This window comes from Camelina sativa, chromosome 1 (assembly GCF_030686135.1).
Source record: "Camelina sativa cultivar CO46 ecotype springtype chromosome 1, ASM3068613v1".
NCBI classification, from domain to species: Eukaryota; Viridiplantae; Streptophyta; class Magnoliopsida; order Brassicales; family Brassicaceae; genus Camelina; species Camelina sativa.
The window spans coordinates 2,865,541-2,892,406 of NC_141880.1; the positions used below are offsets into that span (position 1 = coordinate 2,865,541).

At 38.5% G+C, this 26,866-nt stretch overlaps 12 protein-coding genes, 1 long non-coding RNA gene and 2 pseudogenes across 19 annotated transcripts; 8 read left to right on the forward strand and 7 right to left on the reverse strand.

Moving 5' to 3' along the window:
- The first annotated feature begins 1,116 nt into the window (after positions 1 to 1,116).
- On the forward strand, positions 1,117 to 1,581 carry LOC104734071 (uncharacterized). Its single transcript, XM_010453596.2, has one exon. The coding sequence runs from the start codon at positions 1,176 to 1,178 to the stop codon at positions 1,470 to 1,472; it is 297 nt and encodes a 98-aa protein (XP_010451898.2). The 5' UTR covers positions 1,117 to 1,175; the 3' UTR covers positions 1,473 to 1,581.
- Positions 1,582 to 2,033: 452 nt separating this feature from the next.
- Positions 2,034 to 2,945, forward strand: LOC104734111 (ylmG homolog protein 1-1, chloroplastic pseudogene; annotated as a pseudogene). Its single transcript, XR_015571964.1, has one exon. The product of XR_015571964.1 is annotated as a ylmG homolog protein 1-1, chloroplastic pseudogene (transcript).
- Positions 2,946 to 3,436: 491 nt separating this feature from the next.
- LOC104734200 (uncharacterized) lies at positions 3,437 to 5,543 on the forward strand. 2 transcript variants are annotated; one of them, XM_010453805.3, is made up of 5 exons: positions 3,437 to 4,021; positions 4,201 to 4,361; positions 4,469 to 4,499; positions 4,623 to 4,725; positions 5,173 to 5,543. In XM_010453805.3, exons 1-5 carry the CDS (start codon positions 3,713 to 3,715, stop codon positions 5,274 to 5,276), a joined length of 708 nt encoding a protein of 235 aa, XP_010452107.2. In that variant the 5' UTR covers positions 3,437 to 3,712; the 3' UTR covers positions 5,277 to 5,543. The 2 variants fall into 2 exon arrangements, with proteins under 2 accessions (XP_010452107.2, XP_010452065.2); XM_010453763.3 differs by having other exon boundaries at positions 3,481 to 4,021; positions 4,620 to 4,725.
- An 876-nt stretch (positions 5,544 to 6,419) lies between these two features.
- LOC147949493 (uncharacterized) lies at positions 6,420 to 7,711 on the forward strand. Its single transcript, XR_015571977.1, has 3 exons — positions 6,420 to 7,133; positions 7,225 to 7,356; positions 7,481 to 7,711. It is a non-coding gene; the product is annotated as an uncharacterized LOC147949493 (long non-coding RNA).
- A 697-nt stretch (positions 7,712 to 8,408) lies between these two features.
- LOC147949494 (uncharacterized) lies at positions 8,409 to 10,588 on the forward strand. Its single transcript, XM_087463619.1, has 2 exons — positions 8,409 to 9,927; positions 9,996 to 10,588. The coding sequence occupies exon 1, from the start codon at positions 8,409 to 8,411 to the stop codon at positions 9,480 to 9,482; it is 1,074 nt and encodes a 357-aa protein (XP_087319745.1). The 3' UTR covers positions 9,483 to 9,927; positions 9,996 to 10,588.
- On the reverse strand, positions 10,342 to 11,203 carry LOC147949495 (uncharacterized protein At1g43920, Chloroplastic pseudogene; annotated as a pseudogene).
- Positions 11,204 to 11,736: 533 nt separating this feature from the next.
- LOC104734325 (non-specific lipid-transfer protein 3-like) lies at positions 11,737 to 12,415 on the reverse strand. Its single transcript, XM_087474504.1, has 2 exons — positions 12,052 to 12,415; positions 11,737 to 11,897 (listed from the first exon to the last, which is right to left on the reverse strand). The coding sequence occupies exons 1-2, from the start codon at positions 12,362 to 12,364 to the stop codon at positions 11,881 to 11,883; spliced, it is 330 nt and encodes a 109-aa protein (XP_087330630.1). The 5' UTR covers positions 12,365 to 12,415; the 3' UTR covers positions 11,737 to 11,880.
- A 533-nt stretch (positions 12,416 to 12,948) lies between these two features.
- Positions 12,949 to 14,572, reverse strand: LOC104734449 (uncharacterized). The gene is made up of 2 exons (XM_010454063.3): positions 13,750 to 14,572; positions 12,949 to 13,471 (listed from the first exon to the last, which is right to left on the reverse strand). Exons 1-2 carry the CDS (start codon positions 14,200 to 14,202, stop codon positions 13,409 to 13,411), a joined length of 516 nt encoding a protein of 171 aa, XP_010452365.2. The 5' UTR covers positions 14,203 to 14,572; the 3' UTR covers positions 12,949 to 13,408.
- Positions 14,573 to 15,447: 875 nt separating this feature from the next.
- Positions 15,448 to 17,397, reverse strand: LOC104734524 (uncharacterized protein At5g01610). The gene is made up of 2 exons (XM_010454157.3): positions 16,393 to 17,397; positions 15,448 to 15,866 (listed from the first exon to the last, which is right to left on the reverse strand). Exons 1-2 carry the CDS (start codon positions 16,840 to 16,842, stop codon positions 15,804 to 15,806), a joined length of 513 nt encoding a protein of 170 aa, XP_010452459.1. The 5' UTR covers positions 16,843 to 17,397; the 3' UTR covers positions 15,448 to 15,803.
- Positions 17,374 to 18,583, forward strand: LOC104734618 (uncharacterized). The gene has a single exon (XM_019244948.2). The coding sequence runs from the start codon at positions 17,866 to 17,868 to the stop codon at positions 18,343 to 18,345; it is 480 nt and encodes a 159-aa protein (XP_019100493.1). The 5' UTR covers positions 17,374 to 17,865; the 3' UTR covers positions 18,346 to 18,583.
- Positions 18,584 to 19,910: 1,327 nt separating this feature from the next.
- On the forward strand, positions 19,911 to 21,744 carry LOC104734774 (calmodulin-like protein 3). Its single transcript, XM_010454454.2, has one exon. It carries the CDS (start codon positions 20,016 to 20,018, stop codon positions 20,475 to 20,477), a length of 462 nt encoding a protein of 153 aa, XP_010452756.1. The 5' UTR covers positions 19,911 to 20,015; the 3' UTR covers positions 20,478 to 21,744.
- LOC147949496 (uncharacterized) lies at positions 20,969 to 21,649 on the reverse strand. The gene has a single exon (XM_087463629.1). The coding sequence runs from the start codon at positions 21,647 to 21,649 to the stop codon at positions 20,969 to 20,971; it is 681 nt and encodes a 226-aa protein (XP_087319755.1).
- Positions 21,745 to 21,959: 215 nt separating the features above from the next.
- LOC104734950 (protein FAR-RED IMPAIRED RESPONSE 1-like) lies at positions 21,960 to 23,631 on the forward strand. Of its 2 annotated transcripts, XM_010454681.3 has the most exons (3): positions 21,960 to 22,150; positions 22,713 to 23,164; positions 23,386 to 23,631. In XM_010454681.3, coding segments are annotated over exons 1-3 (648 nt in total). In that variant the 5' UTR covers positions 21,960 to 22,149; the 3' UTR covers positions 23,581 to 23,631. The 2 variants fall into 2 exon arrangements, with proteins under 2 accessions (XP_010452983.1, XP_087330678.1); XM_087474552.1 differs by lacking the exon at positions 21,960 to 22,150 and having other exon boundaries at positions 22,541 to 23,164.
- Positions 23,565 to 24,597, reverse strand: LOC104734866 (uncharacterized). The gene is made up of 2 exons (XM_010454569.3): positions 24,436 to 24,597; positions 23,565 to 24,341 (listed from the first exon to the last, which is right to left on the reverse strand). Exons 1-2 carry the CDS (start codon positions 24,441 to 24,443, stop codon positions 23,750 to 23,752), a joined length of 600 nt encoding a protein of 199 aa, XP_010452871.1. The 5' UTR covers positions 24,444 to 24,597; the 3' UTR covers positions 23,565 to 23,749.
- Positions 24,598 to 25,461: 864 nt separating this feature from the next.
- LOC104735042 (ubiquitin-like-conjugating enzyme ATG10) lies at positions 25,462 to 26,848 on the reverse strand. 4 transcript variants are annotated; one of them, XM_087475025.1, is made up of 6 exons: positions 26,690 to 26,848; positions 26,550 to 26,600; positions 26,385 to 26,462; positions 26,190 to 26,283; positions 26,009 to 26,106; positions 25,462 to 25,910 (listed from the first exon to the last, which is right to left on the reverse strand). In XM_087475025.1, the coding sequence occupies exons 1-6, from the start codon at positions 26,846 to 26,848 to the stop codon at positions 25,722 to 25,724; spliced, it is 669 nt and encodes a 222-aa protein (XP_087331151.1). In that variant the 3' UTR covers positions 25,462 to 25,721. The 4 variants fall into 4 exon arrangements, with proteins under 4 accessions (XP_087331151.1, XP_010453165.1, XP_010453239.1 ...); XM_010454863.3 differs by having other exon boundaries at positions 26,190 to 26,289; XM_010454937.3 differs by having other exon boundaries at positions 26,550 to 26,603.
- Positions 26,849 to 26,866: the final 18 nt, after the last annotated feature.

Here is a 26,866-nt window from a genome sequence, read left to right on the forward strand (position 1 = left end):
ATGTATTATCATTTTCAGGTCTAATTTTTTTAGTATACTGTTAATATAATAATACAATTGTACCAATATACTATATCCCAATGTCCAATATAACTGTATTTTAGCTTATAGTTGGATATTCATGATTTTATAGATAGAATCAGAATAATCCCCATTTATATTTATATTATTAGATATAATCAGAATAAACTCCATTTATTTTTGTAAACTGATTTATTTCAAATGCATTTTCTTTTATTGTGACCTTGCTTAGAAAGTTTAAACGGCCAGTTGTATCGATTGTAATTAGTTATGATCTTGTCATTACGCAGTTTGAAAGAAGAACGAGCATGATTTGGTGGAGGGTCACATGTAAATTGTAATGATGGTTAGCACGAGGCACACAACCTAAGGCTGAATAAATCACCATTACATAATCAACCCTTTTCAATAAGAAACAGTATTATTCCTCCCAACTAAACGTAGGCTTGAGGTCTAGAATTCGCAGACGAAAGCAACATGGTTTATATAATCTCATGTTGTAATTTGTAAATAAGAATATATAATACCCCTAACTAACCTTTCTAGAGTATCGTAGAGTGGCCAATGATGGAACAAAATGCCAATATCACCTTCCAAGTTCTTACCAAGCTAATGGAAACTTTGTATAAGTCGTCATATATGTCGGTTAATAAAGTCGCTTAGTCATATAAACTTCCAAGGAAAATCTACTAACTGTGATATTTAAAGGTTATAAAACTCTAATTGATGAAATAGAGGGCGTCACCAAAACCGGCTGACCAATAGTAGTAACAAAAGTTAGTTTATGATCCCCAATACTAAAATGTATTTTAAGACTCAAACTATTCTTGATCAGTTTGAGTTAGATCTATGATCTTTCTTTAATTTGATTAGTAGTATAATACTATTTGAGAGATAGAAATGGAATACTTTTTTTAAAAAGGTTAACCTCCTATCCTACTCACCATAGGCCTTCATGATGGTCATAATCATTGCCTCTTTCAATGATTAAAAGCTCTTTTGATTCCGAGCTTTACACATCATCGATATCATCACTCACTCGCTTCTCCTACTTATAAATTCACGTTCAAGAACTTGCAAAATCAGAAACTTAAATTTGAAGACTAAGTAAAATCCGAAACGAAAGAAAAAAAGAAAAGAAGAAGGTAAAAAACATGGTAAGAAGAACCGCAGTCCATACCATTTCAAGTCTTCCTTCGAGGGTGTGGTGGCCACAGCAAAGGAGGAAAGGAAAACGAGCCGTGGTGCGCTTAGGAAACCGACGAAGAGGGTTCTTGGTTGGACCACCGAGGATGGTGGTGCAGAGATGGAGAATGAACATCGGAAAGCCGATGAAAATGATGAGAAATATCATTTTGGGGATAATCTCAAACGGTGGAAACGTCAAGATCTTGAATGCTTATCTTTGGTCTTTACCAATTTTACGTCCTCAGTTGTTTCCACTATGTTGATTTTCTAACTTGTGAAAAAAATGTAATACTTTATCTTGTTCTTATTTTTAATTTTTGTGTGAATCTCTAAATAATCGTCTTTATATAATATAAGTCTTATTTTTATATTCTTCCTAGCTTATTCCTTAAAGAATTCAGGTTTATGAAAGAAAAAAAAAACTCGTTCTTGAATTATTTTGTCTCTCTGTGTGTCATTGATTACTACAAACTACAAATTGCAAACTATTTCTGCTAATTAGATGCCTGCATTATTAACTATACCATTATTACATTTCTTTTTGAAATAATGAAATAAATTATCATATTTAGTTTACTAATTGACCAATTATGTTCTTCGCCAAAAATTAATAATTTTTGGTTTCTACAGATAATATTCAGAAATTGTTAATTAAAAAGAATTTTTGTATAACAGTAAAAAAAAAAAAATAGTAGGAAATTATTTAGAAGATAATAAAAGAAATAAAAATTGGACAGATTTGGGTTTTATAATATAAAAAGACTCATAAGAAACCTTTTATCGTCTCTTATTATCTCTTCAGTTCACAAGGCGGAAGAACGGAGATGGCCACCATCACACCTCTCGCTCTCCGCTCTCCGGTTCTACTTCCTCCTTCATCTGCTTCAAACCCTACCAGATTCCATGGCTTCACCAAACGAGCACCACCGTCCCGTCTCTTCTTTCCCCTTAAACCCTTCCCTTCTCTCTCCATCCAAAACCCTAAAAAACCCATCCGAATCGCCGCATCCGTTTCGCCGATAACACCAATCTTCCCGGCTGCGAAACCAACGAATCGTTCATCCACACTAACCGGATCAACCCGGCCATCGACACTAACCGGGTCAACCCGGTCTCTCGCTACTCTCGCGGCTTTGACAATCGCCGTAACCAAAGTCGTAGCTCAGAGACTCGCTCCTGTACTCGCTGAGGGATTACGACTCTCACTCAGTACCGCTGGACCCGTCTTCTTCGCGTCGCTCAGAGATCGTCCTCCGGGATACTTGAACACGCCGCTAACGGTGGTTGCGGTGGGGATAAAGAAGTGGTTAGATATTTACAGTGGGGTTTTGATGGTTAGGGTTTTGCTCAGTTGGTTTCCTAATATCCCGTGGGAAAGACAGCCTTTGTCTGCCATTAGAGATCTCTGTGATCCTTACTTGAATCTCTTCAGGAACATCATTCCTCCTATCTTCGATACGCTTGATGTTAGTCCTTTGCTTGCTTTCTCTGTTCTGGGTATACTTGGATCGATTGTTCATGGCAGCACTTGATAAGAGAGAAATTGGAACTGAAAAAAGAAATCATGATTCAGAAGATAAGTAGCAGATTGGAGGAGCTAATGCTTTTTTTTTGTTTTTGAAACATTGATTAGGAAATATCAACACTGAGAGTTATGAGCTTTGTCGTTTTTTTTTTTTTTTTTTGCTGTTTGGAGTTTGATTTTGAATAATGAGATTTTGGGGTTTGCGGACTTATTATTGTTGAGGGGTTCTCTTGCATCTGCTCAAATTGTTCATATTGGTTAAAGAACCACAAAGTTTGGGGAGAATTAGACATGCTAGGTTGGGTGTCTGAGTTTTTATAAGATTTTCGATATCTAGTTTGATAGGTAGTAGAATTCATCACTTGTATCTGATCCAGATGAAGATGATGATAGGTTTGGGAAGTTTATGGGGGTCTCTCGAACAATGTTGTTACTTCTTCCTTGGTTAATAAAATAGTTAGTTTTAAGAGTGGATAGAACTGTATAGAGTCTTGTTGTATAGGCAAAAGCATGTTCCATCTATATTCACAACAATTAGAGTGGCAATTTGCTTGGATTTGGCTGTAAAGGTAAGAAAACAACAATCAAATGTGTGTAATGGTATCACATCACATATGAAAGCTGAACTTTGATCCAACCATTATTGGATCTTTTAGAAAATATATTGTGAGTTCCAATTAAAAAGGTTTTAAGGAAAGAAAAGTAACAAGAAGTTCAAATTGGACAGCACCATTTGCCAGTTCGATGCTTTTTAGTTATCTATAATCTTACAAAATGAAACTCCTTGAACACATGACCAAACTCTCTCCCTCAAATCATACGACTATACCAGATTAGGTACAATTCCGGTTTTTGGAATTACCGGTTCACAACCCAAAATATTACCGGTTGAAGAACCAGCTCTGGTATAGGTCGTTTTTAGACTGTTTTAGCTGATGAGACTTCACTTCGACTTCTCGTAGCCGCCGGAAAACCGCCATGAACTTTGTCGTCAGACGACTGGGCTCCGTTTTGCCGTCGCTACGTCACAGCGGCGTTTCCGAGAGCCGATTCTTCAGAACAGAGGCAGGTCAGCCGAGACGGCGAAACAAGTTGCCTTCTCTTCCGTTCAAGAAGAAGGAAGAGAAATCCGAATGGTGGATCGTCGACGGAGAGATGCATGAGATAGGCGATCACGTCCCTCCTCGTGAGCGATTCACAATCCCTAGAGACAATATCCCCAATAAACGCCGTAAGCAGCTCCGTGAGCAGTTCATGCGCCGCACTCGCCTCGTCCTTAAAGAAGCGGTGAGTTCCTTTTTAACAAAGTTTCAGTTTTTACAATCTTACCCGCTTGAGCAGATTGAATTTGATGCCATTGTAGCTCTTTCGTTTCTATCTACTTTCAAATTAATTGTTCTGAGCTGTAGTTTCAATTGGAAAAACTCTGTCTTTAACCTAATTTTGCTGCCATTTGAATATGATAGGAACATGAGCCATGGTGCAAAAAGTATATGGAACTATATAATGAGCTTAGAGAGAACTGGGAGAGGCTTTATTGGGATGAAGGATATTCAAAGAAAATTGCGACTGATCATGCTAATTATGAGTCTGCTGAAGAAGATGATGAAGATTTTAATCCATACAGGTATCTTATCTATGCTAATCCACTTGACCATGTTCTTGTAATGGTGTTTATTTAGGTGTGTGTGGATGGATGGTTATGTGATTGGTTTATCTCCTTGTTCATTGCAGGAACAGGCGGTCGTACACCGATCAAGCAAAGGTAACAACTTTATGATGTGTCTTTTTTTAAAGTGAATATATATATACGAGCCTGTGTAGATTTTGAGATCTTGTTGCGTGCATATTTGAGTCTGATTTTTGTGAGAATCGAAAATGGAAGCAGGAGCAAGGGTTTAATAGAAGTACACAAGGTGATAATTGGGAGAAAGTCAATCAGATCAGAGACAAATTTGAGTTTGATAGAGAAAGGAGAATGAGAGATAAAGGTGACTTTTCCTCACACATGGATTAAGCATAAGTGTACATTGTTCATACTGTTTCCTCATTTTTTATTGCATGAGCAAAAAATAGAGTTGGTAATATGATCTGATAAATTTCCATGGGGGGGGGGGGGGGGGGGGGGTATTGGATAGCTACAGTTGAGGCATCACTGTGCTCTGTTTCGTTGAATAGTAAGTCTGATGTATATGTCAGAGAGTTGGGAAACTGCTTAAAACATAGTATCATTTGCGAATTGAAATGAGGATATAATATATATACAATAGAGCATAAGAGATGAAATTAGATGAATGTCGCTATGCTAATTGTCTACCATCTTGCCCTTGTATTGTATACTTGACATGCTAATTGTGCCGAGTATCGTAGCTGTATATCTTTAGCATTCTGCTTACCATAAGTATCTCAGCTGTCTTGAACAATCTTTCTTGTTGCAGCCTTTGCACCAATGAATGCAGCACCGGCCTCTGAAGACTCTAAGGACTTGAATTGGAATGCACAAAGAAGGCCCTTTGATGCTGAGAGATACACAAGATATTGAATACACGTTAACATCACATGAGAGCAAGTAGATGAGATGGAGCTTGGCATTGATTTCTACTCTATTTATTAGATATCCATGTGAACATAAGTTATCATTACTTTGCACAAGTATGTATTCAGTTATAAGATGACGTAGCGCTGGTCTTATGTATTCCAGATTATTGTCTCTCCTTGGCAGTCCGATGTGTAATCAATGTACTGAAACGTAGAAGGACCTGTGTAAACCTTAAATCCGGCGCTGAAATTGTGTGTACGTGTTTAGATCTCCGTTGGGTGCTTTAACGTGGGGACTTCTCACGGCCACTAGCAATAAACTGTTGCATTCTCCAAACAGTGATGTCCAGTTTCAGTTGTGCAAAGACAGCGTGTGGTACAAGATGAGCTTACATCACAACTTCCTTATTCAGCTAACGGTTGGAACAACTTAATTAACTCCACTCCATCTAGTTTCAAAGGCAGCAATCCTCTCCTAATCCAAACCCTTTGCTTGAGAATGAAGATTGACCATATCCCACCAATGTTGAAGGTTTGAAACGATCATCATCGCTTTGAACCCCAAACACCGTAAGGCTCTGCTATTCCTTTAGCTGCAACCGTCACTCTGTCCTGAATTGATGATACCAGACGAGAGTCTTTCACGCTTTTAAATCTTCACTTCTAGCTGAATAGGTGGTTCTCTCTGCAGAATCACTTCTTGGTTGAGATCGAATCTTGCTTGGTTCCATCGGTTTAGGTCCTAAGCCTCAGAACTGTGTCGTTTCGATGGATGATTTAACAACAGAAAGAACAGTTGGGCCGTGAGAAGACGAAGCCAACCAAATGCCGAAAACCCAGTCTAACTCCACGTCACAAACGGTCATCTGAATAGAGATAATACAAAACAAAAAAAAATGAACCGGTTTCGTCAGTCACATCACCTGATGAGCCGGTAAAAACCCTACGTTATAAAAGCTCTATAAGGGCAATGCTTTACTTAACTCGGATAAGTTGAAAAGAGAGAGACGAAGTAAGTCAATGATCTTCAGTTGTTCGTGTATGTCATTGGATCTTACTCCAATAACCAACTGATCCTACTCCATTAACCTTTGTTTTCAACTGTTGTTATTGGAGTTTGTTATTGGAGTAAGATCCAATGATACACGAACAACTGAAGAACTGAAGGTGGTGTTTTTGTTTAGGGTTTCATAATTAGGCACGGTTTTTCTTCGCTCTCCTCCGATTTAATGATTTCATTTTCAGAGTATTCTGCAGGCTTCTAGTGGTTACCACCACACCTATTGATATTATCTGGCTCCAACCGGACTAACAGTTACCCCTCAATCAAACTGGATTCTGCGGACTAACTGATAGTCCAGTGGTGGAAGCAAGTTAATGTCGATCGGTGGTCGTGGTAACCAAGAGAAGTCCGTATATGGAGAGATACCATGAATAACATAAAATCAAACATATTGAGAACATATAGTTATAAATGTTTACAGGATATGAATCAGAATGAGATTGAGAATATTTACCTGAATTTAAATGTAGAATCTGCAGAACCACCTGAGGAAAGACCAAAGATAAGCAAAAGAAAGCTTATTTGAATCAGATTTCGAACTAGTTATGATCTGACGATGAATTTGAAATGGAATTGAGAGCTCCAGATCTAGGTAGATTCATAATTAGATCAGCAGTACTGAATTTACGAGGCATTGAGAACCCCAATTTTAGAACCTGTATTGCTTAGAGATCAGATTATATATATCCAAATTGATTGAAGGGTTTTAAAGCTTGGTTCTTTCAATCTGGTGTTCTTTCTCGCCTTGTGCAATTTTCTTTCCAGGGATGACACTTCACCGAGCTTCAGGTGAGTCAGGTGAGTCTGTTATGTGTAGCTTTGTGTTTTATTTATTCTTAATTCGCTGACAGGATTTTGCTGTTTGCTTCTTCTTCTTGTTCTATTATAGTTAGAGGCAGCTTTGGCGCTCACCATAATCGCTTCAGGGACATCTGAGGACACTAAGGTCATTATCGATTATGGTGCTGTCCCTTCATTCGTCAGGCTTCTTAGCTCTGTCAGTGAGAAAGTCCGGGAACAGGTATCAATTTAGATTTTGATGTTCGTATGTTGTTTTGGCAAAGATATATCTATATTGTTGATGACACTCAATTCGGACTGTTTTACCAGCCTGGCTGACTACTTTGCTTTCTCCTGATTGACAGGTTGTCTGTGTATTGGGAACCGTCGCTCGTGCCTCACCAAAATGCCGTGATCCCTAAGTTACCAGGCCATGATGCCTCTTCTAGGTCAATTCAGATGACGAAGGAGTTCTCACAGATGGATATGTATCAAGTCTTTTTACTTAAACCGTTTATTGATTTGAGACTGTTTTCAATTCATCTGTTGAGCAGACAACACCAGCTTTACCAGTTCTGGAGCTTTTTTTACATTCAGATGACAGAGGAGTTCTCACAGATGGATGTGTGTTTATTTTTTCAGTGTCTACCATTTATTGACATATCGCCAAAGTATGTGCCTTGATTTTTTTATCATACTCACGAATGTGATTCCTTTTTTGAGCTACCAAAACTATCTAAAGTGCTCGCAGTTTTAAAATTTAAATAGAGAGATCTGTCGGAAGAGAGAAGATTGGTAGGCGCATGAGATTTAAGGTGTTTGAGATGATAAGTCGAGTATGTGCAAGTCCAGTCCATTTGCGTGTAGCCTTGTCCTTTTTTACCATGGGAACTCATGGAAAAATACGGAATTCTGATTATTTTATGGGAAAAATACCAAAATAATCCCGAACTTTCAAATTTGGGACAAAAAAATCCCGAACTTTCAACATGTGATTTTAATCACCAAATTTAGGTTGACTTATACATAAAATAGCAAATTTTGCTTGACCATGTCGATTTAGACACCACGTTAACTCTCTGTTAATTCTCGAAGACGGGGTTAACTGCTCGTTAGTTGCTACCGTTTAGCCAAAACGACATAGCTTGATTATTTATAAAACGACGTCGTTTTACTAATTGAAGAAAACAAAAACCCCCAAATCGATTTCTAGGTTTACAATTCCCAAATCGATTTCAAAAAACCCTAGAAAACAATCCCAAAATTCTCTCTAACTTTGGTGGAGTTGTCGCCATGGCACAGACTTGTGGTGGAGGAACGCGGCTTCCAAATCATCGGTCGCCTAGACTGATGAATGCAACTACAAACAAAGAAGCTAAAAGTAGCATACCTGAACCCGAGACGGTTGAGATCCAATCGGATACTGAGGAAGATCAAATCCCAACAGAGACTGAGACTGAGGCGTTACCAGACACTGATGCGGTTCGTCAACCCAAACGGAAACGAAAGAGGAAGAAGACTGCTGAAGATATCGAAGAGGATCGTGAGGCTGTGAGTGGAGACGATTGTGAGGTTGTTGGTGATGACGACCTTGATGAGGTTATGTATGCTAACGAAGGTAATGGTGAAGAAGTTCGTGTAGACCAACAATGGAGCGTTGTAACTGTTCCAGCTGTAGATGGAGGTCGAGTGGAAGATAATGATGAAGGAGGTATATGTGTAGAAGAGGAAAATTGTGAAGATTTTGAAGCCGAGTTTGGACCAGGTGTGAGGGATGAAAATGGAGACGAGAGTGATGCAGATAGTGGAGATGATATATGGGGTGAACAGAGGATTCCAGAACCTCTTTCGCATAGTGACGATGATGAAGAATTTGACGACGAAGGTGATGCTCCCCAAATTGAAGATCCCGAAGAGATATTAAGCTTGGGAAAAACGTTCAATGGCCCAGAAGAATTCAAGATAGGTGTGCTAAGGTACTCTCTCAAGACTAGATATGATGTTAAACTTTATAGATCTCAGAGTTTGAAGATAGGTGCTAAGTGTTCTGCGACTGATGTAAAGTTTCCATGGAGATGTTATGCTTCATATGATAAGAAGAAGCATAAGATGCAAGGAAAGATCTACGATGATGAGCATGCATCTGTGAGGTCTAGATACTCAAATATATTGAAGACTCATGAAGAACACTTTGCTCGTATATGGGATTCTCAAGCTGAGATCTTTCGATCTTATCCAGGGACAACATTTGAGATTGATACTACTCCTGGTACAGCTATTGGCAGCTTACAAAGGTTTTATCGGTGGCAACTTAAACATCCGCCAGGCCCGACGGAAACCTTTGCTAGACATGTTAGAAGATATTAGGAGACAGTGTATGGTGCGTAATGAGAAGAGGTATGTCATTGCTGGTAGGTTGAAGATTAGATTCACAAAGAGAGCTCATGCTGAGATTGAGAAGATGATTGCTGGATCGCAGTTCTGTGATAGGTGGATGGCAAGGCATAACAAACATGAGATACGATGTGGTGACGTCAAAGTCTGTGTTGATATGAGTGACCAGACTTGTGGCTGAAGGAAATGGTAGATGACTGGTATACCATGTGTTCATGCAGCATTTGTCATCATAGGAAAGAAAGAGAAGGTGGAAGACTATGTTGTTGAGTGGTACACAACTAGAATGTTTCAGTTAACTTATGATGATGGTATTGCGCCTGTTCAAGGCAAGCTGTTGTGGCCAAGAGTGAATAGAGTGAATCAGAGAGTTGCATCTCCACCAAGAAGAGGAAGGGGTCGACCAAGAAAAGTTCAGGTAAGATTATCTATTGAGTATTACAAATTATTTTGATTGAATAAAACCTGATATTTGATTGAAATCAGGAGCCGAGAGTTATATTGTTTGGACAAGGACAACCATTGCAAGGAGAAACATCTCAGTCAGTTTCTCAACCTGTTCAAGGAGCTTCTCAACCACCTCCACGAGCTTCTCAACCATCTCAAGGAGCTTCTCAACCATCTCGAGGAGCTTCTCAACCATCTTAGGGAGCTTCTCAACCATCTCAAGGAGCTTCTCAACCATCTCGAGGAGCTTCTCAACCATCTCAGGGAGCTTCCCAAACATCTCAAAGAGGACGATCTCATCTCAGAGGATCACAAAGAGGACGATCCCATCTAGAGGAGCACAAAGAGGAAGATCCCATCTAGGAGGACCACAACGAGGAAGTTCTCATATAGGAGGATCACAGGTAGGAAGTTCACAAAGAGGAGGCTGGGAACCATGGTTTAACTGTTCACAGGGATGTAGTTCACAGAACTAGTTTGTTTGTTTGTTTTGTTGGATTGTTCATTTCTCTTAAGAACCAATTTGAATGTTGGAATGTTGATCGGATTTGGAATGTTGCTCTGTTTTTTTTTGTCCAAACTATGTGTGCTGTTTGTTTTTGTCTTTGTATCAAAATAGGCTTTCAGACAAAGGTTTACATCACAAAAACATAAGGTTTACAACACAAAAAAAATAAAGTAAAACATAAGGTTTACATTCTTCAATAACCTAACATCAGTTTCTTCTCATCACCTTCCCTAAACAATACATAACCCAACACAATGGTGATAACACAAAACAGACTGTCAAGCACATTTTACATTTTTGGAGTTCCTTTTTGCTGAAATTTGCTTCTTCCTTCAATTCTCTCATCATAGCGTTTAACTCATTGACCTTTGCTTTGGTTTTGCTGATCTCCTCTACAATAATGGCTACTCTTGGTAAAACATCTTCTACTTCTTCAAACACGGCATTTTCAACCCACTTAAACAAGTGACTCTAACGTCCAAAAAAAAGACACATAGTTAGCTTTGACTGATTTTATTACCTAAGCAAGAGGACCTATGCAAGAGGATTAAAGACATATACTTACATCTTTTTTGCTTGTCCATGAGTTAACATCCCGCTTGCTTGCACAACGAAAGAAGGATCGTCCGGGGTTTTCTTGCGTTTTAGATGTAAAAGTCGTGACCCCTAAGCCACAAATACACTTCGAAGGTACACCATGCTCACCAACGCCGTCTGATGTGATAGAGGTCGAGCTCATCGGAACAGAGAAAGATTTCACAAACTAAGAGTGAACTCGATTTGGGAATTGTAAACCTAGAAATCGATTTGGGGGTTTTTGTTTTCTTCAATTAGTAAAACGACGTCGTTTTACAAATAATCAAGCTATGTCGTTTTGGCTAAACGGTAGCAACTAACGGGCAATTAACCCCGTCTTCGAGAATTAACAGAGAGTTAACGTGGTGTCTAAATCGACATGGTCAAACAAAGTTTGCTATTTTATGTATAAGTCAACCTAAACTTGGTGATTAAAATGACATGTTGAAAGTTCGGGATTTTTTTATCTCAAATTTGAAAGTTCGGGATTATTTTGGCATTTTCCCATTATTTTATAGTTCAATGTACATTCAAAACTGAATTTTCTGATTACTTTTTTTAACAAAATAAATACTCCGTAATGTTTTTGAATATTGATTTTGGGATTGATATGAGGTCTCCTTTTGTTACACTGAAATCACCAAAAACATTTATACATTACAAAATGCAGACTTCTTAAGTGTGCGCAAATCTTGCTTTACGACTAAAGCAAAAAAGAGAAGAAACAACACTTGACGAGAAAAATAACAACAGAAACATACTTTTTAGTAGAAGTCAAAAACCAAAATCCAAATCTTTATATATCACCATGATGCTTTTTCCTTTGTCAAACAATTGCTTCTACTTTAACACCTCACCTGCATATGGTATTTTTGTTAATCAAACATCACTCGATACTAACTATAAATGTTTCATTCAATTTATGCCTGACTAAAAACTTATGAAAGATGTGACTTTCTAGTAAAATAGCTCCAAAAAAAATTGACAAGGAGAGACATAAAATTTAATTACATAGAGGGAAATTGGCTGAACACTTTCCAGGTAAATGGAGAGCTAGGGTCCGGTCAACGCCAACGATGGGTGGTCCCTTGGCAAGGACACATAGGCAAGGTTGACCAAGTGTCTTGATGGCAGCGCAACATAGCTCGTTCGGACGCAATGTGCTAAACGGAGCCACTGATGGTCTACAAGGCACTAGCTGAATCAAAGCCGACAAAAATGTTCGACCACATGGGTGTCCCAGAGTCTCTCTCACCAGACCTGATTGGACAAAAACCATAAGTAGCATCACTGTAAAAACCTGAAACCTTTTCATTACAATCATCTCTTTTTAGTTTTGACAATATGTCTTAAAAAGGCGAGGCTCATAAATCATATACAACTTGTACATATATATAATAGTAGTATAAGAGAGCGTAAAGGAGAATGATCGCATGTGTAACCTAATGGAGTTGGATTAGATGGATCATGATATTTGTGGTTTGTTTGTTAGTAAACTCACATTTTCTATGCGATTAGTTAAAAAAAAATTACTTTCATATTCATAACAAGTAAGTATTTGACGTCTTGTCTCACTTTTCACATTTTCCTTTTTAAACAGAAGAAAGACAAAATGTCAAAGTCTAAAACTTTTAATTAATATACGCTTGTCAATCTAATAGTAGAAAATGTCAAATTCTGATGAGAATATTGTAATGAAAAGTTGATACTATTCTATGCAATTAGTCTCGCTTTTCAGTTTTCACTTATCTCATACGTATTAGAGTTTAATATGTTTATTGTTAAATTCAATTTTCCTAGAATTTGAGTTATACATTAAAAAAAAAAAAGAACGCATAACCTATTAATTTTTATGCTTGAAGAATTTTCAAAATTCTACGAAACAAATGATACACTCTGGCTAGTATATGCACATCCAAGTTATTTTTATATGACATTTATTCGGCTAAATACAGGATAATGTTTTATTTATATCTGTGCTTACATGACAAAGAACAAATGACAAAACTCAAAATAAAATAAAAAATAATACAATAATAAACATTCATCACCTCAATATTATCATCACTTGAACCAAATCTGAGCCATTCAAATCAACATCTTTTTCCAAACCAACCAGAGACATTGTTGTTGTTTCCTTCTGACTTCCGGTCACAAACTCTCTCGGGTTCTGTCCTCTCGCGCAATCAGAGAAAGCAATGCAGAAACAACACTGGAATGGGAGGGAGGAAAAGAATGATGATGAGATCTGAATTTGAATCATGCCTAAGATCTGAGATCAAAAACAGTAACAAGTATCTTCAAGAATTTGATGAGATCATCTATCTTCCTCTCTGGTATTAGTATAACAACAGTTCTTAAACTCCGGCTAAACAATGTCTCTTCCAAGCGTTTGACCTATATGATACAATGGCAACATAGAAGACTGAACCTGCAAGAGTACCATTGAAAACACAGTCAGTTTCACTTTTTCATTATATCCAATGAAATCTAATCAATGCAACACTGTCAAAAAAACCATCTTTACTACTGTACTAGTCTACGAATGAGAATCTTCTCATGTGTAAACTGAATCTGTCACAATTCAAGCAATTGCAATACTTAATCCTACAGCTAAATGCCATAAACTCATATCTTACAAATCCATACAAGAAGAGACAAAAGGTGGTATCACAAATAACAAAAAAACAAAGTCTAAACATTTCATACCTTGTTATCACCACGAACAGCAAAACAATCTCTAGATGTCTCAAACAAAGCCAAAGAGTATTGCTTGCGAACAACACCAACATCAAAGAATATGAGACCAGAGCTAGGCACGTCAACACGGATTCCTTTAACCGGAAACCACAAGAACAGCTCCTGAGCCTTGATTCCGGATAAATCCGATATTTGAGCGTAACCTATCGTACCCGAGATACTCGCGTTGTAATGCAGCTCGGTCTCGTACTTAGCCTGACATGACTGATTCAAATAAACAGAGAAGCGTCCCGTTTCGCCGTTAACGCTGAACCCTTTTACTCCTTTCGGAAATATCCCGAGAGGCAATCCGTTCGCTAGAAGGATCTCGTCTATAGACTCGTTCTCTGCGATCACGGCGGAGATCGAGAACCCGGCGGCGAGAACGAGACAAAGCAGAGCGATTTGGATAATACGAAGCATAGTGTCGGGATGGTTTCGTTTCGTCTCGTCAGATCTCGTTGCTGGCTGCTTACGAAGAAGTTGAATTAATGGGTTTTAAGCGAGGAAGAAGAAGAAGAAGAAGACGACATTTTTATGACAGCTTGAAACAGAGTGGATCAAAATTATTGAAGGCGGAATTTGGAATGAGGGGAGAGCAGTGATCCTCTGTTTCTCAGGCCATGGGTAAAGAAAAAACCAATGAATGAGTGCCACGTACCCACCAATTTTAGTTTAATGTGTGGGTGTTTTCGTTAAGCCATGTTCTATAACACTTAAACTGAGTTATTGTAAAAAGTAGGTGGACCGGACCACATGGGATCATATAAGAGAGAGGCATGGGTTTATAATTAGAGTTGGATCGAGAGATACGCAAGTTATATAAGATGAGAGAGCCTACACGGCGCACAAGTTGAACCAAAGCCGACAAATTTGTACGACCACATGGCTGTCCCATCTGACTCGGACCAAAACCACTGTAAGAAACCTGAGATTCTTTTTTTCATTACTATTTATCTTTCTTTTTTTTTTTCTTTTCTTTTTCGCTAGTTTTAAAAATCTTGTTAATAATTATTTGTAGGCGAATAACGAGAATGATTGCATGAGTCTGATTAGATGGATCGTGGAACTTAGGCATATTGTTTGTAGGGTCACATTTTCAATGCAATTAGTAGAATATCTGGATCCGGAAAATTTTATAAAACAGATCACTCTCGTTTATCTTTTAACATATCAAGTCATGGGTCTTAGTCAGCATGATGTCTCATCGAGACTGGAGTTAATGGTCTGGTCTCTGGTGGCTTTAGTTCCTCCATGTTATTCTTACCTGTCTGACTAGGTTCGAGACTATGTAATGTGTGTAACTATGCACTAGAAGACGAAAAGAAAAACTAAAAGAAAATCTCACAATCTTAAAAACCAAGTACCCGTCTTCTAATATTTAAGCACTTGACAAGTTTGAAAGTCTCTCCTGAGTGGGCATATTTTGGCATTACTGTTTCACTGATCTACTGAATCTTTAGGACAGCGACTTCCGAAGCCAACTGGAGACAGACTTCTACTTCAGGCCAGGTCTTTAGAATGACGACGAAAACCTATAATTGCCACAGTTGTTGATTTGACTGTAAAACTTAGAGTCATTTACCAAAAATAAAGCAGGCCAGATATCCGGCGGTGAAAGGGAAATGATTGCAAATTGCCAATTTTGAATTTTCTTATAACATTGCATTTGGCTAAATATATAAGGGATTTTATTATATCTTGTACTTTTAGACACATGACACAAAAATACAACCCAAACCAAACCATTGATCACCTCACAAGTAATCATCACTTGAACCAAATCTGGGCCATCTCTTGAGCATCTTCACAAAACCACAGGATTCTCTCCTCTGGGTTTCAGTCCCCGGCGCAATCTAAGAATGAAACACAGAAAACAAAACTGGAATGGGGAGGGAAAGAATGAAAGAAATTTGCCTAAGATTTGAGACCAAAAACAGTATCTTCAAGAATTTGATGAGAGCATCATCTATCTTTCCTTTCTCTCTGGTATTGGTATAACAACAAATTCCTCAATACTTGTGCTAAATAACGTTTCTCCCAAGATTTTGATCTACATGATACAATGGCAACATAAGAGACTTGACCTGCATAAAAAGCCATTAAGGACAACACATTAGCTCATTCTATCCATTATATAATACCCTTTCAAAAACCATTTAACAGTTTGCTTCACCGATCATAAAACTCAACCAGTTTGCAAGAATGGAGAGAAGTGACACTTAAAAAAGGAACTATATATCTTTCATATAATTCTAATGATAACTCTCAGATTCACATGTCCAACAGTTTGGCTGACCAATAAAAACTCGCAACCAAGTCAAGAATTGGAGAAAATGACTCTGGAAAAGGGAATCTCAAAAGCTTCAGATTAGGATGAATGAGATAAGCCAAACAAACTTTTTTTTTTTTTTTTTTATAAAAAAGGATTCTCCTTTGAAGACGATATCATTGTCTTTATTCACCCTAACACTAAACTAAACACAACTAAGCAAATCCGAATTATCTCTATGTTAATATTATCTCAATTCAAGCAATAACAGATGATTCAGTTAGAGAAAATTTAAAAACTCAATCCGCAAACAACATAAAATTCTCATGATTTCTACATACCTTGTTAACAGCAACACAATCTCTAGGTGTCTCAAACAAAGACAAAGAGTATTGCTTGCGAACGACACCAACGTCAAAGTAAATAAGACCAGAGCTCGGGACGTCGACTCGGATTCCTTTAACCGGAAACCACAAGAAGAGCTCCTGCGCCGAGATTCCCGATAAATCCGAGATTTGATACGAACAAATCGTCCCGTTGATATTGGCGTCGTAATGCAGCTCAGACTCGTATTTAGCGTCGCACGAATGATTCAAATAAACCGAGAAACGACCCGTTGCGGCGTCGTAGTTGAATTCCCTGACGCCTTTCGGGAATATCCCCTGCGGCAAACCATTCGCCTGGAGGATCTCGTATATAGACTCGTTCTCTGAGATCGCCGCAGAGATCGAGATCCCGGCGACGGCGAGAACGAGACAAAGGAGAAACGCGATTTGAACAATACGAATCATTGATCAGTCGCCTTGTCCAACGCCGAATTCAGATCTCTCTATATCTCTCGCGCAGGGCTCGTTAATAGGAAATTGAATAAATGGGTTTAAGCAAGGAGGAAGAAGAAGAAGAAGAAGAAGAAGAAGACGACATTTCTGGTGACAGCTTGAAACAGAGTGGATCGTAAATTTTTTATCAAAATTATTCAAGGCGGAATTTTGGAATGGGAGCAGTAATCTTCTGCTTCTCATTCATTACATGGAGTCAACCAATGAATGCTTGCCACGTGCCTTGTAACCACCCCTATTGCACTGGTATTTTTTATTTAAAAAAAAAATGTGGGTAGTTTTCGCTAGTTAACGCCTTGGTTCTATAATTTCTAAACGCGTTATTGGAATAAGTAGGTGGACCGGACCCATATATCACATGGGACACAGAGTGGATCTGGCCGGAGGAAGATGCGGCTATCCGAATGTAAAAATAGTAATACTCCTACTAAAATAGAGCTTTTTGTGTCTTGAATGCCTCATCAATGTTTATTTCTCAAGGCTATTGAATCATCCATCATCCTGAACGTTGGTTTCTTTCAACTCATGGATATATGTACTATGCTGACTGATGACCGAGACGGTACCATTCTTCATTAATTGGCCAATGATTAATGGCGGATATGACCGTATTGCAAATTCACGTTTCTTTTGTGATATAGTAAGTTGTTAGAGATAGATTAATTTGAATTGGTTGCACGCTATAACACTAGAAAACCATTTGGTGTTCAACCGTTGTTATAGTTATCCATAAAATGCAAAGCTTATTATCCTCCATCACGTGGCATAGTCATTGTTGACATAAGTTAAGCAATTTGAACCGGGTTCGACCGAGTGGTCCAATTTGAATTTTATTTTCCTCGGATCATTGGGCTTGTAATTATATTTGGGCTTGTTAAGAAGCCCACCTAAACACACACTTTTCCGGTTTCCCGTATCGTAATCGAAAGCTACCTTTTAACACAAAACTCTCCGACCAAAAATTGGGGAACGGCGATGGCGACGACTCTCCAGAAACTCTCCTCTCAAATCCACCGCCTCTCTCCATTCGTCAGATCCCTAACCGTCCGCACCTCCGCCACATCTGCTCCTTCTCCGTCTCTGGGATCTAAGAAAGTCTCCGACCGAATCGTCAAGCTTTCTGCGATCGATCCAGATGGTTACAAGCAAGATATCATTGGGCTCTCTGGCCAGACACTCCTTCGTGCGCTCACTCACACTGGTCTGATCGATCCGGCGTCGCATCGATTAGACGACATCGAGGCTTGCTCTGCTGAGTGCGAGGTTCAGATCGCTGAGGAATGGCTCGAGAAGCTCCCTCCGCGTAGCTACGACGAGGAGTATGTTCTGAAGCGTAGCTCTAGATCCCGTGTTTTGAACAAACACTCTCGTCTTGGTTGCCAAGTTGTGTTAACCCAGGAGCTTCAAGGTATGGTCGTCGCCGTCCCTGAAGCTAAGCCTTGGGACATCCCGTAAGTTTTTGCGCTTAATTCTCTCATAAGTGTCGTTGGTGGTTTTGTTCTCAAATTGGGCTAATAAATTTCGCGTTGGAAATTATGGTACTCTGCAGATAACTCCATATTTGAATCTGTAATCTTTGGTTTCCTTACTTTTAAATTTTTGTAATGTGGTAAAGAACTTGCTTGTTTAAACGATCATCCCTGCTTTTAGTATGGGTTGTTGCTTTGCAAATTGAATGTTGTTGCTTTCTTGATTTCAGTTTTTGCTCTCTAAGTTGATCTTGCTCTATTGCTTCTTAACCGTTTGTTTTTAGAGAGCGAGCATAGGAGAGATTAGAGACTATGGTGTTATATATGAAGGAAGAGGTTAATGAACACATTATGTCGAATTGTGGTTACTTTGTTGTTGGTCTCTCTTGCTCAATTTGCCAAGAGCCTTAGGCATAGAGAAAGAGAAAGAGAGCATATACAATGATGTGCCTTCGTAGAACAGAAATGAGATTCTTATTGCAGACCATATTAACTAAGCTTTTAGTTTCAGTATGCGTAAGGTTAGAAGGCCATTTTTTCTATTCGGGTTTAGTTGCCGAAGGTGGCTTTAGTTAGAACTTAGAAGCATTGATGGACCATTCTCATAACAATTTCTGCATCTTTGGTGAGGCTGAGATAACATTATGTGGACTCTTAGCTTGTTAATCATAGATTCTGCTTCTAAGGATAGGAATAGGGTAGACTGACTATGGCATCTTCATACCATTGGTTTGGTAGATTTGATTCGAGCCTTGCAAGCTGTGTTTGTAGAATGTATATTCTTTGTTCGGGTTTAGTGTGGAAGAGTGAATCAATAGTACCATTGAGGATACACTGGTTAGATGTTATTTTATATGGGTGTTCCAGAACGCAGATTAGTTGTCCTTTAAACCTTGCGATTAATTTTCTAATTCGAATGCGTTTTTTCCAAAATCCGAAACCAAGACTGAAGAATCGAATGCTAAGATGTACTTCTAAATAAATGTTAACTTCTGCTTGTGGTGCACCCATCAATCTGTGAAGAAGTGATTAAGACCTTGACTATTATAAAACGCAATCTCTTTTTATTTAGTTTATTACTGTTCAAGTTGTCTCTTCTATTTTCGAAACATCAGTACATCACGATGTTCAAATTGACAAAAAAAGGTGTATGGAACATTATCACTTTCAATAAATTACATCTAAGATAAATAATATCAAAATGTTGAAAAGAAAAAAAAAGCATATGCAAAGTGATAAGAATTGGACAAAATTATGTTTCACTATCCTAATTCCTAACCACAAATTGTGAATATGAAACTTAAAAGATAAAACCTGAAATAACTATCCTAACGGAAAACAACTGTTTGATGAAGATGATGAAATATAATATAAATGTGTAGATTCCGTGTGTATCTATAGATAGACTTACGTTTTTGCGTGTTCTTGAAAGACATAAACCTATTTTAAGACCAGTTCAACAGAAAACTGGTGCAGACCACGATCACAGTTGTAATTAGTTTTCTAAAATGGCAACCACTCCTTTCCTTTAAGAACCAGTCCTTCTCTTCTCCTGCCCTAATTTTCTTCTTCTCTATAAACCTATATCCTAGTTTTGTTCTCCTTCATCTTCTGTTTCAAAAAGCTCATAAATATATTATATACTCCAATCAAGAAATGGATCAAGCAGAGCTTTGTCGGATATTCCAAATGTTCGACAGGAACGGTGACGGCAAAATCACGAAGCAAGAGCTGAATGATTCATTGGAGAATCTAGGAATCTACATCCCTGACAAAGACTTGGTGCAGATGATCGAGAAGATTGATCTCAACGGTGACGGGTACGTGGACATCGAAGAGTTTGGAGGGTTGTACCAGACGATAATGGAGGAGAGAGACGAGGAGGAAGACATGATAGAAGCTTTCAATGTGTTCGATCAGAACAGGGACGGGTTCATCACGGTTGAAGAGCTAAAATCTGTGTTGGCTTCCTTGGGGCTCAAGCAAGGAAGAACCCTAGAGGATTGCAAGAGGATGATAAGCAAAGTTGACGTTGATGGAGATGGGATGGTGAACTTCAAAGAGTTTAAACAGATGATGAAAGGTGGTGGATTTGCCGCCTTAGGATCAGATTTGTAAAAAAGAAAAAAAGAAAAAACCATTTTTTCGGGTTCGGGTCTGAGACCAAAAATCATTGGTTTTTTTTTCTTCGGAATGATTATTAGGGCAAAGCCACGAAATCGATTAATGGATTTGCAAAAGAAAAAATCTCAACAAACTTTGTGAGCTTTGTTTTGAATGCTCATATATATTAACGTTGTTGATAAAAAAAAAATCATTTTTTTGGGATTTTGAAACATAACCATGTGAAGAATGAATGAATACACGGATCACACAAATCCGCAATTGTTTTGATTTTGAGGATTTCAAATTGTTTATTGAGAATTATTTGTAACATTTGGAGTTTGGTGCACTTCACAATTATCACTATCTCGCTTATAAGCTCATGTCACACACTCACACAACCCAATTTAACTCCTTTTTTTTATCAACTGTTTTTTACTTCATCAATTTAGTTTATATTGTCAGATAAAAACATCGCTGCCACATTAATGATCATTTAAACATAATTAAATTAAGTTGTTAGCTAGAAAATAAGCATAGGTGGGAGGGTTCCTATCTTCCTGCCTGGATACGTCTTGAGATTTCGATGGTGGCTGGAAAGGGGAGTAAGCCAACTTCGCTTTTAGATGTTCTTCAGAAGAGAGATGGCTGGCGAAACTGTCAAGGCCTTGGCCACGACAAAGATGATTGCATATGGAGCAAGCCCAGCTGGCAGGCTCATCCCTTTCAGTACTGGACGTATACTCCTCACGAGGTGCCCATGTCAAGATGCTTATCCAACTGACGGGGTTTTTTCGACGAGAAGAATATCTAATCCGACTGAAAAGATTGTATCCAATCTTAGCTCTAGGGAAAGAGAGCGGATCACACAACGCCACAATATTTTTTGGGGGTGGATTACGACGAATCCACTGATACATATGCGACTTGAGGCTTGCGCAACCGAAGGGAGCGTAACGAAGATGGATTCCAGAGGATATGAGATCTCGAAGAATGTCCTCATGGACGTTTGTTAGTACGCCAACGGCGAAGATGGTGAGAGGACCGCGATAGCCATATTTCTCCAACACCTGTTTGATACGAGGACGGACCTGACGAGCATCAAAACCAAGGGGTACCGGATACCGTTTGATGTCCCAAAAGACAGCTGTTTCAGCGAAAACCTCCCGATTCTTAGCCTTCTTCATCAATCTAAGACTTTTTATAAAACCTGAGAGATACGCAGTGTTGGGTTGAACCTCAAAGATCGCCTAGGGTTTCGAAATCCCTTTGATTGAAGAGAAAAATCAACTTAAATCCTTATTTCTTTATAGATAAAAAAAAAAGTAAAAGAAGAACATGCAAAAAGGAAATTCTTGGTTAAAAAGTAAAAGAAGAAGGTAAAACAACAATAAACTACGTGATGTTTTTTTTAATTGATCAACTACGTGTCGTTTATAATTTTTGGTAACTTGAGACCCGGAATGTGGAAGAAGTTCACGTGCTGTACCCAAAACCAAGTACACACACACAATAAGTAAAATCATCGTCACCGTTCAAAAGTCAAAACTAAAGACGAGTTCTTCGTTTTGTCTCTTGTCGTCTTCCTCCTCACCGCTTCCCCCAGTCACTTAACTTCAGATCGTCACTTCACTTCCTTCTCTCCAAGAATCTCTGATTTGGCGTTTTCTAATCTTCCATATATCCAAGTGAGTGCTTCAATTTAATCCCCCTCTCTGTTATTCTAATCTACAACTCAAAATCTTTATTATTAGTCTATCTCTCTGTTTGTGGGGTTTTTGCTCCCTTTTGTTCTATGTTTCCTTCTGTGTATCAAATTATGTAATCTAACTTGTCAGTTTCGCGCCGTCTGTATGGATTAATCTGCTTGATTTTGCTCTTTTTTTTTCTGATATGAACCCACTTTGGTTAAATTCACAATTTAAGACTTTTGAGTAAAGATTAATGAAATTGCTACTCTCTGCCTTTTACATTAGGGTTTATAGATATGCATATTTTAGGGTTTCTGTTTGATAAGCTATGAAGAGAAGTTCATCTACTCAACTCTTAGGTCCACTATATCTACCTTAGGACTGAATGTAGCTCAGAGCTGTTGTGTGAGTTGGGTTGAGAGAGCGGGGTAGGTTTATAAGCATTTTCTAGGATTTGGTTGAGAGTGTCTGGTTTGGTGAACAAGATCAAGAATTGCTGTTTCATAGCTTTGCATTTTTTTTTCTTGTGTTGAAATGTTTGTGTGTTGTTGTGTGCAAGTGGAAGAAAACTCTTTACCCGAAGAAGATGTAGAGATGATGGAGAAATCAAATGGAACTAAAACAGTCACATATGAAGCTTCTCCAATAGTGGAGCCGTTCATTGGTATGGAGTTCGAATCAGAAGAGGCTGCAAAGTCTTTCTATGACAATTATGCCACAGTCATGGGTTTCGTTATGCGGGTGGATGCTTTCAGGCGGTCAATGCGAGATGGGACCGTGGTGTGGCGCAGACTCGTGTGTAATAAAGAAGGATTCCGTAGATTGAGACCTCGTAGAAGCGAGAGCAGGAAACCTCGAGCTATAACAAGAGAAGGGTGTAAGGCTTTGATTGTTGTGAAAAGAGAGAAATCTGGAAAATGGCTTGTCACTAAATTTGTGAAAGAACATAATCATCCTCTCTTGCCTCTCTCACCTAATGTTCGCCGGAATCCCCACCTCTCTCAGACACCGGTATGTCTACTCACTTTCTATCCTCTTATTGAGTTACGTTTTATTGGTGGTGACCTAAACATAATGATAGCAAATTCTTGCTATCTGATGCTGTTGGCTTTTAGAATGCGTTTGAGCAACATTGATATTGATCTTTGACTTACCAAGAGCATAAAGCTCGGTGCGGTTTCCTCTGAACTAAATGTATTGATCTTGAAATCTTGTGTAAACAAACTTTTCAGGACGAGAAAGACGCAAAGATTAGGGAGCTGAGTGCAGAGCTGAGCCGAGAGAGAAAGCGTTGTGCTGCGTTGCAACAGCAGCTTGGTATGGTCTTAAAGGAGATGGAAGAACATTCCAACCATCTCTCCACTAATATCAACAATGTTATCCAACGTGTAAGAGAAATCGAGTCCAATACTTTCACCAAACTGTAAACAACACAGCTTCATTTCTGTTCATATAAGTTCATCATCAGATTCTCTTAATCTTATGTTCTTCGATTCCTCATTCTCCAAAACAAGCAAAGAAAAGACAACATTGAAAGGTATTGATAAAAATTACATTGGCACTATCCTCTGTAGAACCCAATTTTGACAATCAGTATCATTGCCAGAAAGCGTACACGGCAGTAGAGATATAAACCAACAGAGCAGAGGAAACCAGAGTCACGAGCGTTGCAACCGCTTGAACCGTCGATTGGCTGCCGCAAGAGAGCAACCCAAGACGGATCTGAATCACATTAACCATAGACAGCATCAAGAACAAACAGCCCATGACAGATCCGATAGCAGAAGCCATCATTCCCCATCTCAAAACCTTGATGTTAATGTGAGCTCTGAAAATCTCATCGACGTCTTTGCTGTTGAGAAGGTTTAAGGCAAGTTTGAGACCTTGAGCTACCAAAGACGAGAAGAGGAAGAAGCTGAAGGAGACGACTTCAAAGACCAGCAGCTTCTTGGCCACATCAGCACTTGCATCGCAGCTGGATCGTTGTTCGAGGCTGTGTTGTCCTGGAGTCGCTATGGAAAGACCTACGAAGACGGCGATGGTGAAGAGAGAGTTCACGTTCACGAGTCCGTCAAGAGCGCTTACGTGGACACTTGTGGTGGCGACGGAGGATGTTGAAGACGTTGTCGGCGACGTCATTCTCACGCCGTTCTCAACGCCGGTCATGTAGTTATCTTTCGGCTCAGATCTGGTCGGAAAACGAATATTTATTTATAAGGAAAATGTTGTAAGAAAGGCAGATTGAGATTAGGGAGAGAGAAGAGAGACAGGGTTAAGCTTACTCTTCCATGAGGGAATCTGATTAAGCGATGAGTTTGCTTTTGGTCGGGGCTTTAGTTTGAAGAAAGATATGTATTGTCCTAAAAGTGAGTTTGTCGGAACTCTCTCTCTCTCCCTATTTTTGTACGAACCAGCTCTTCCTTTTTCTACGTCGGAGTCAACTGAAATTAAGTTTCGATTTTTTCGTCTCTTTTTCTAACGTTTTTTTTTTTTTTTTTTTACTCTGTTGTTTCTAGTATAAAATAGTTTTGTTTTTAGTTTTGATAAATCTTTCAATGGTTTTGGTAATTTTAGGTAAATTTCGATAATTTGATTGATTTTGTTTAAAAACATATTACTTATAAATTCTGTATCATTTAAAACCATACATTTAAATAAAAAAGTTGACAAAACTATCAAGAAAAAATAAGTAATATTTTAAATAATTGAATAACATAAGATTTACAGTAAATGTACTTTAAGAAAAAATAACTTCTTCAAATGTACGTGTTTACGCACTTTTCCTTTGGATCATTTGGTGGTTTGTAGCAGATTCTTGTTATATGACTGATGCTGTTGTCTCTTTAGATAATGCGTTTGAGCAACATTGACATTCATCTTTTGACTTTCCAAGAGCATAAAGCTTTGTCCGTTTTCCTCTGAACTACAATGTATTGAACTATTGATATTGGAAACCTTTGTATAAAACGAAACTTTTCAGGACGAGAAAGATGTAAAGATTAGGGAGCTGAGTGCAGAGCTTAGCCGACAGAGGGAGCTTTCTGCTACGTTGCAACAGCAGCTTGATCTTAAAGGAGATGGAAGAACATTCTAACCATCTCTCCACTAACATCAATAATCTTATCCAAAGTGTAAGAGAAATCTATACTTTCACCAAACCCCTTTAGCAGAGTAAGCAATAATTAATAATATACACAGCTTCGATTTTGTTCATAAAAGCTCATCATCAGATTCTCTTAATCTAATGTTCTTATCTAGTGTTCGATTCTTCATTCCCCGGAATCGAAACAAACAAAGAAAAGACAAGATTGAAAGGCACTGATAAAAATTACATTGGCTAATCAAAATAAAGTCATGGACTTAAGAACCTGAGAGACTCACCATTCCAACTCATTATCCTCCTCTGTACAACCCAAATTTTGACAGGAATTGATTCATCAGTATCAATGCCAGAAAGCCTAAATGGCAGTAGAGATGTAAATCAACAGAGCAAAGGAAACCAGAGTCACGAGCGTCTTTGCTATTGGCTACTAATTACATTCTATAGTTTGATAACAGAAGCTGGCTACTAATTCAGCATCTCAAGAGGGATCCTAAGACCAACCACCTGCCCGACAACAGAGAACCATGAAACCAAGTACAATTCAACTGGCATCTGACATCCAGCAGAGATGCTACTTTGGGAAAGCAGCTTGATCCAATCCTCAGTCCCGCAGGGATGTAGCTTGAACCATGGCCTGTTCAAATATGGATGCTCCTGCGATTGATTGTTGCATAGAGATTCTTCAATACCATATAACCAAATAATACACATAAAACGGACATTGTTAGTATTGATTTTTGAGAGAATTATACCTCCTGTGTTATAAATGTCCACTTAGATTGAAGCAAAAGACTAACAGAGCATGAGGGCAGATCTTTTTTAATGACATCCAAAGATAGAGGTTGTCCACCTACGTGACAACAAAGATGATTTTCAAACTAAACAAAAGAACAAACCACAAAAGGTCCAAGATGATTATATATTGTGACATACCGCTGCAGTATCCTCGAAAATATAGCACAGGAACCTTGTATGATGCACTGTAAACTATATGAAAATCATAGTAATGTGCTTCATTTTCTTGGTTCTGAACCTAGCAGGAAACAAGCAAAGACCAATCTCAGTGGATTCCAGAATTCTGCTTCAGAGATGTTGACAATGAGAAAATTTGCTTAAAAGTTTATGTACCAAGATTGTGTGATCAACTGGTTCTTCCTTTTCCGAGCACTCAGTAGCTACATTTAAAGATTCATCCTCTGTACTCTCCTATTCACATACTACATGGTGAGAAACAAGAAAAGAAGAAGATCACAACAGTAGCACAGTAGCAAGAGCTGTAATAAGTCTTATTACCTCAAGTGAGCTGAGAATGAGGATATTCTCGAGCGACAAGTAACCTTCCTCCTGCTAATTACCACAACAAGACGAAGGGATTAAAAAAAAAAAGACGAAGGGATCAAACAAGGTTGAATTATGGAGATGGTTGTTTTAACCTGATTTGAAAGAAGTAGAGTTCGATTGATCAGAGGAACCCATGACCATGGAGGTAACGATTGGTTATGAGTTTTCCATTTATCGGCAAAAGCTCGAGCGGCTACAGAGAAACCTTCCACGGTGAGTCTTCCATCGATGACCTCTCTACCTGAATTCATCGGAGGACCAAATAAAAT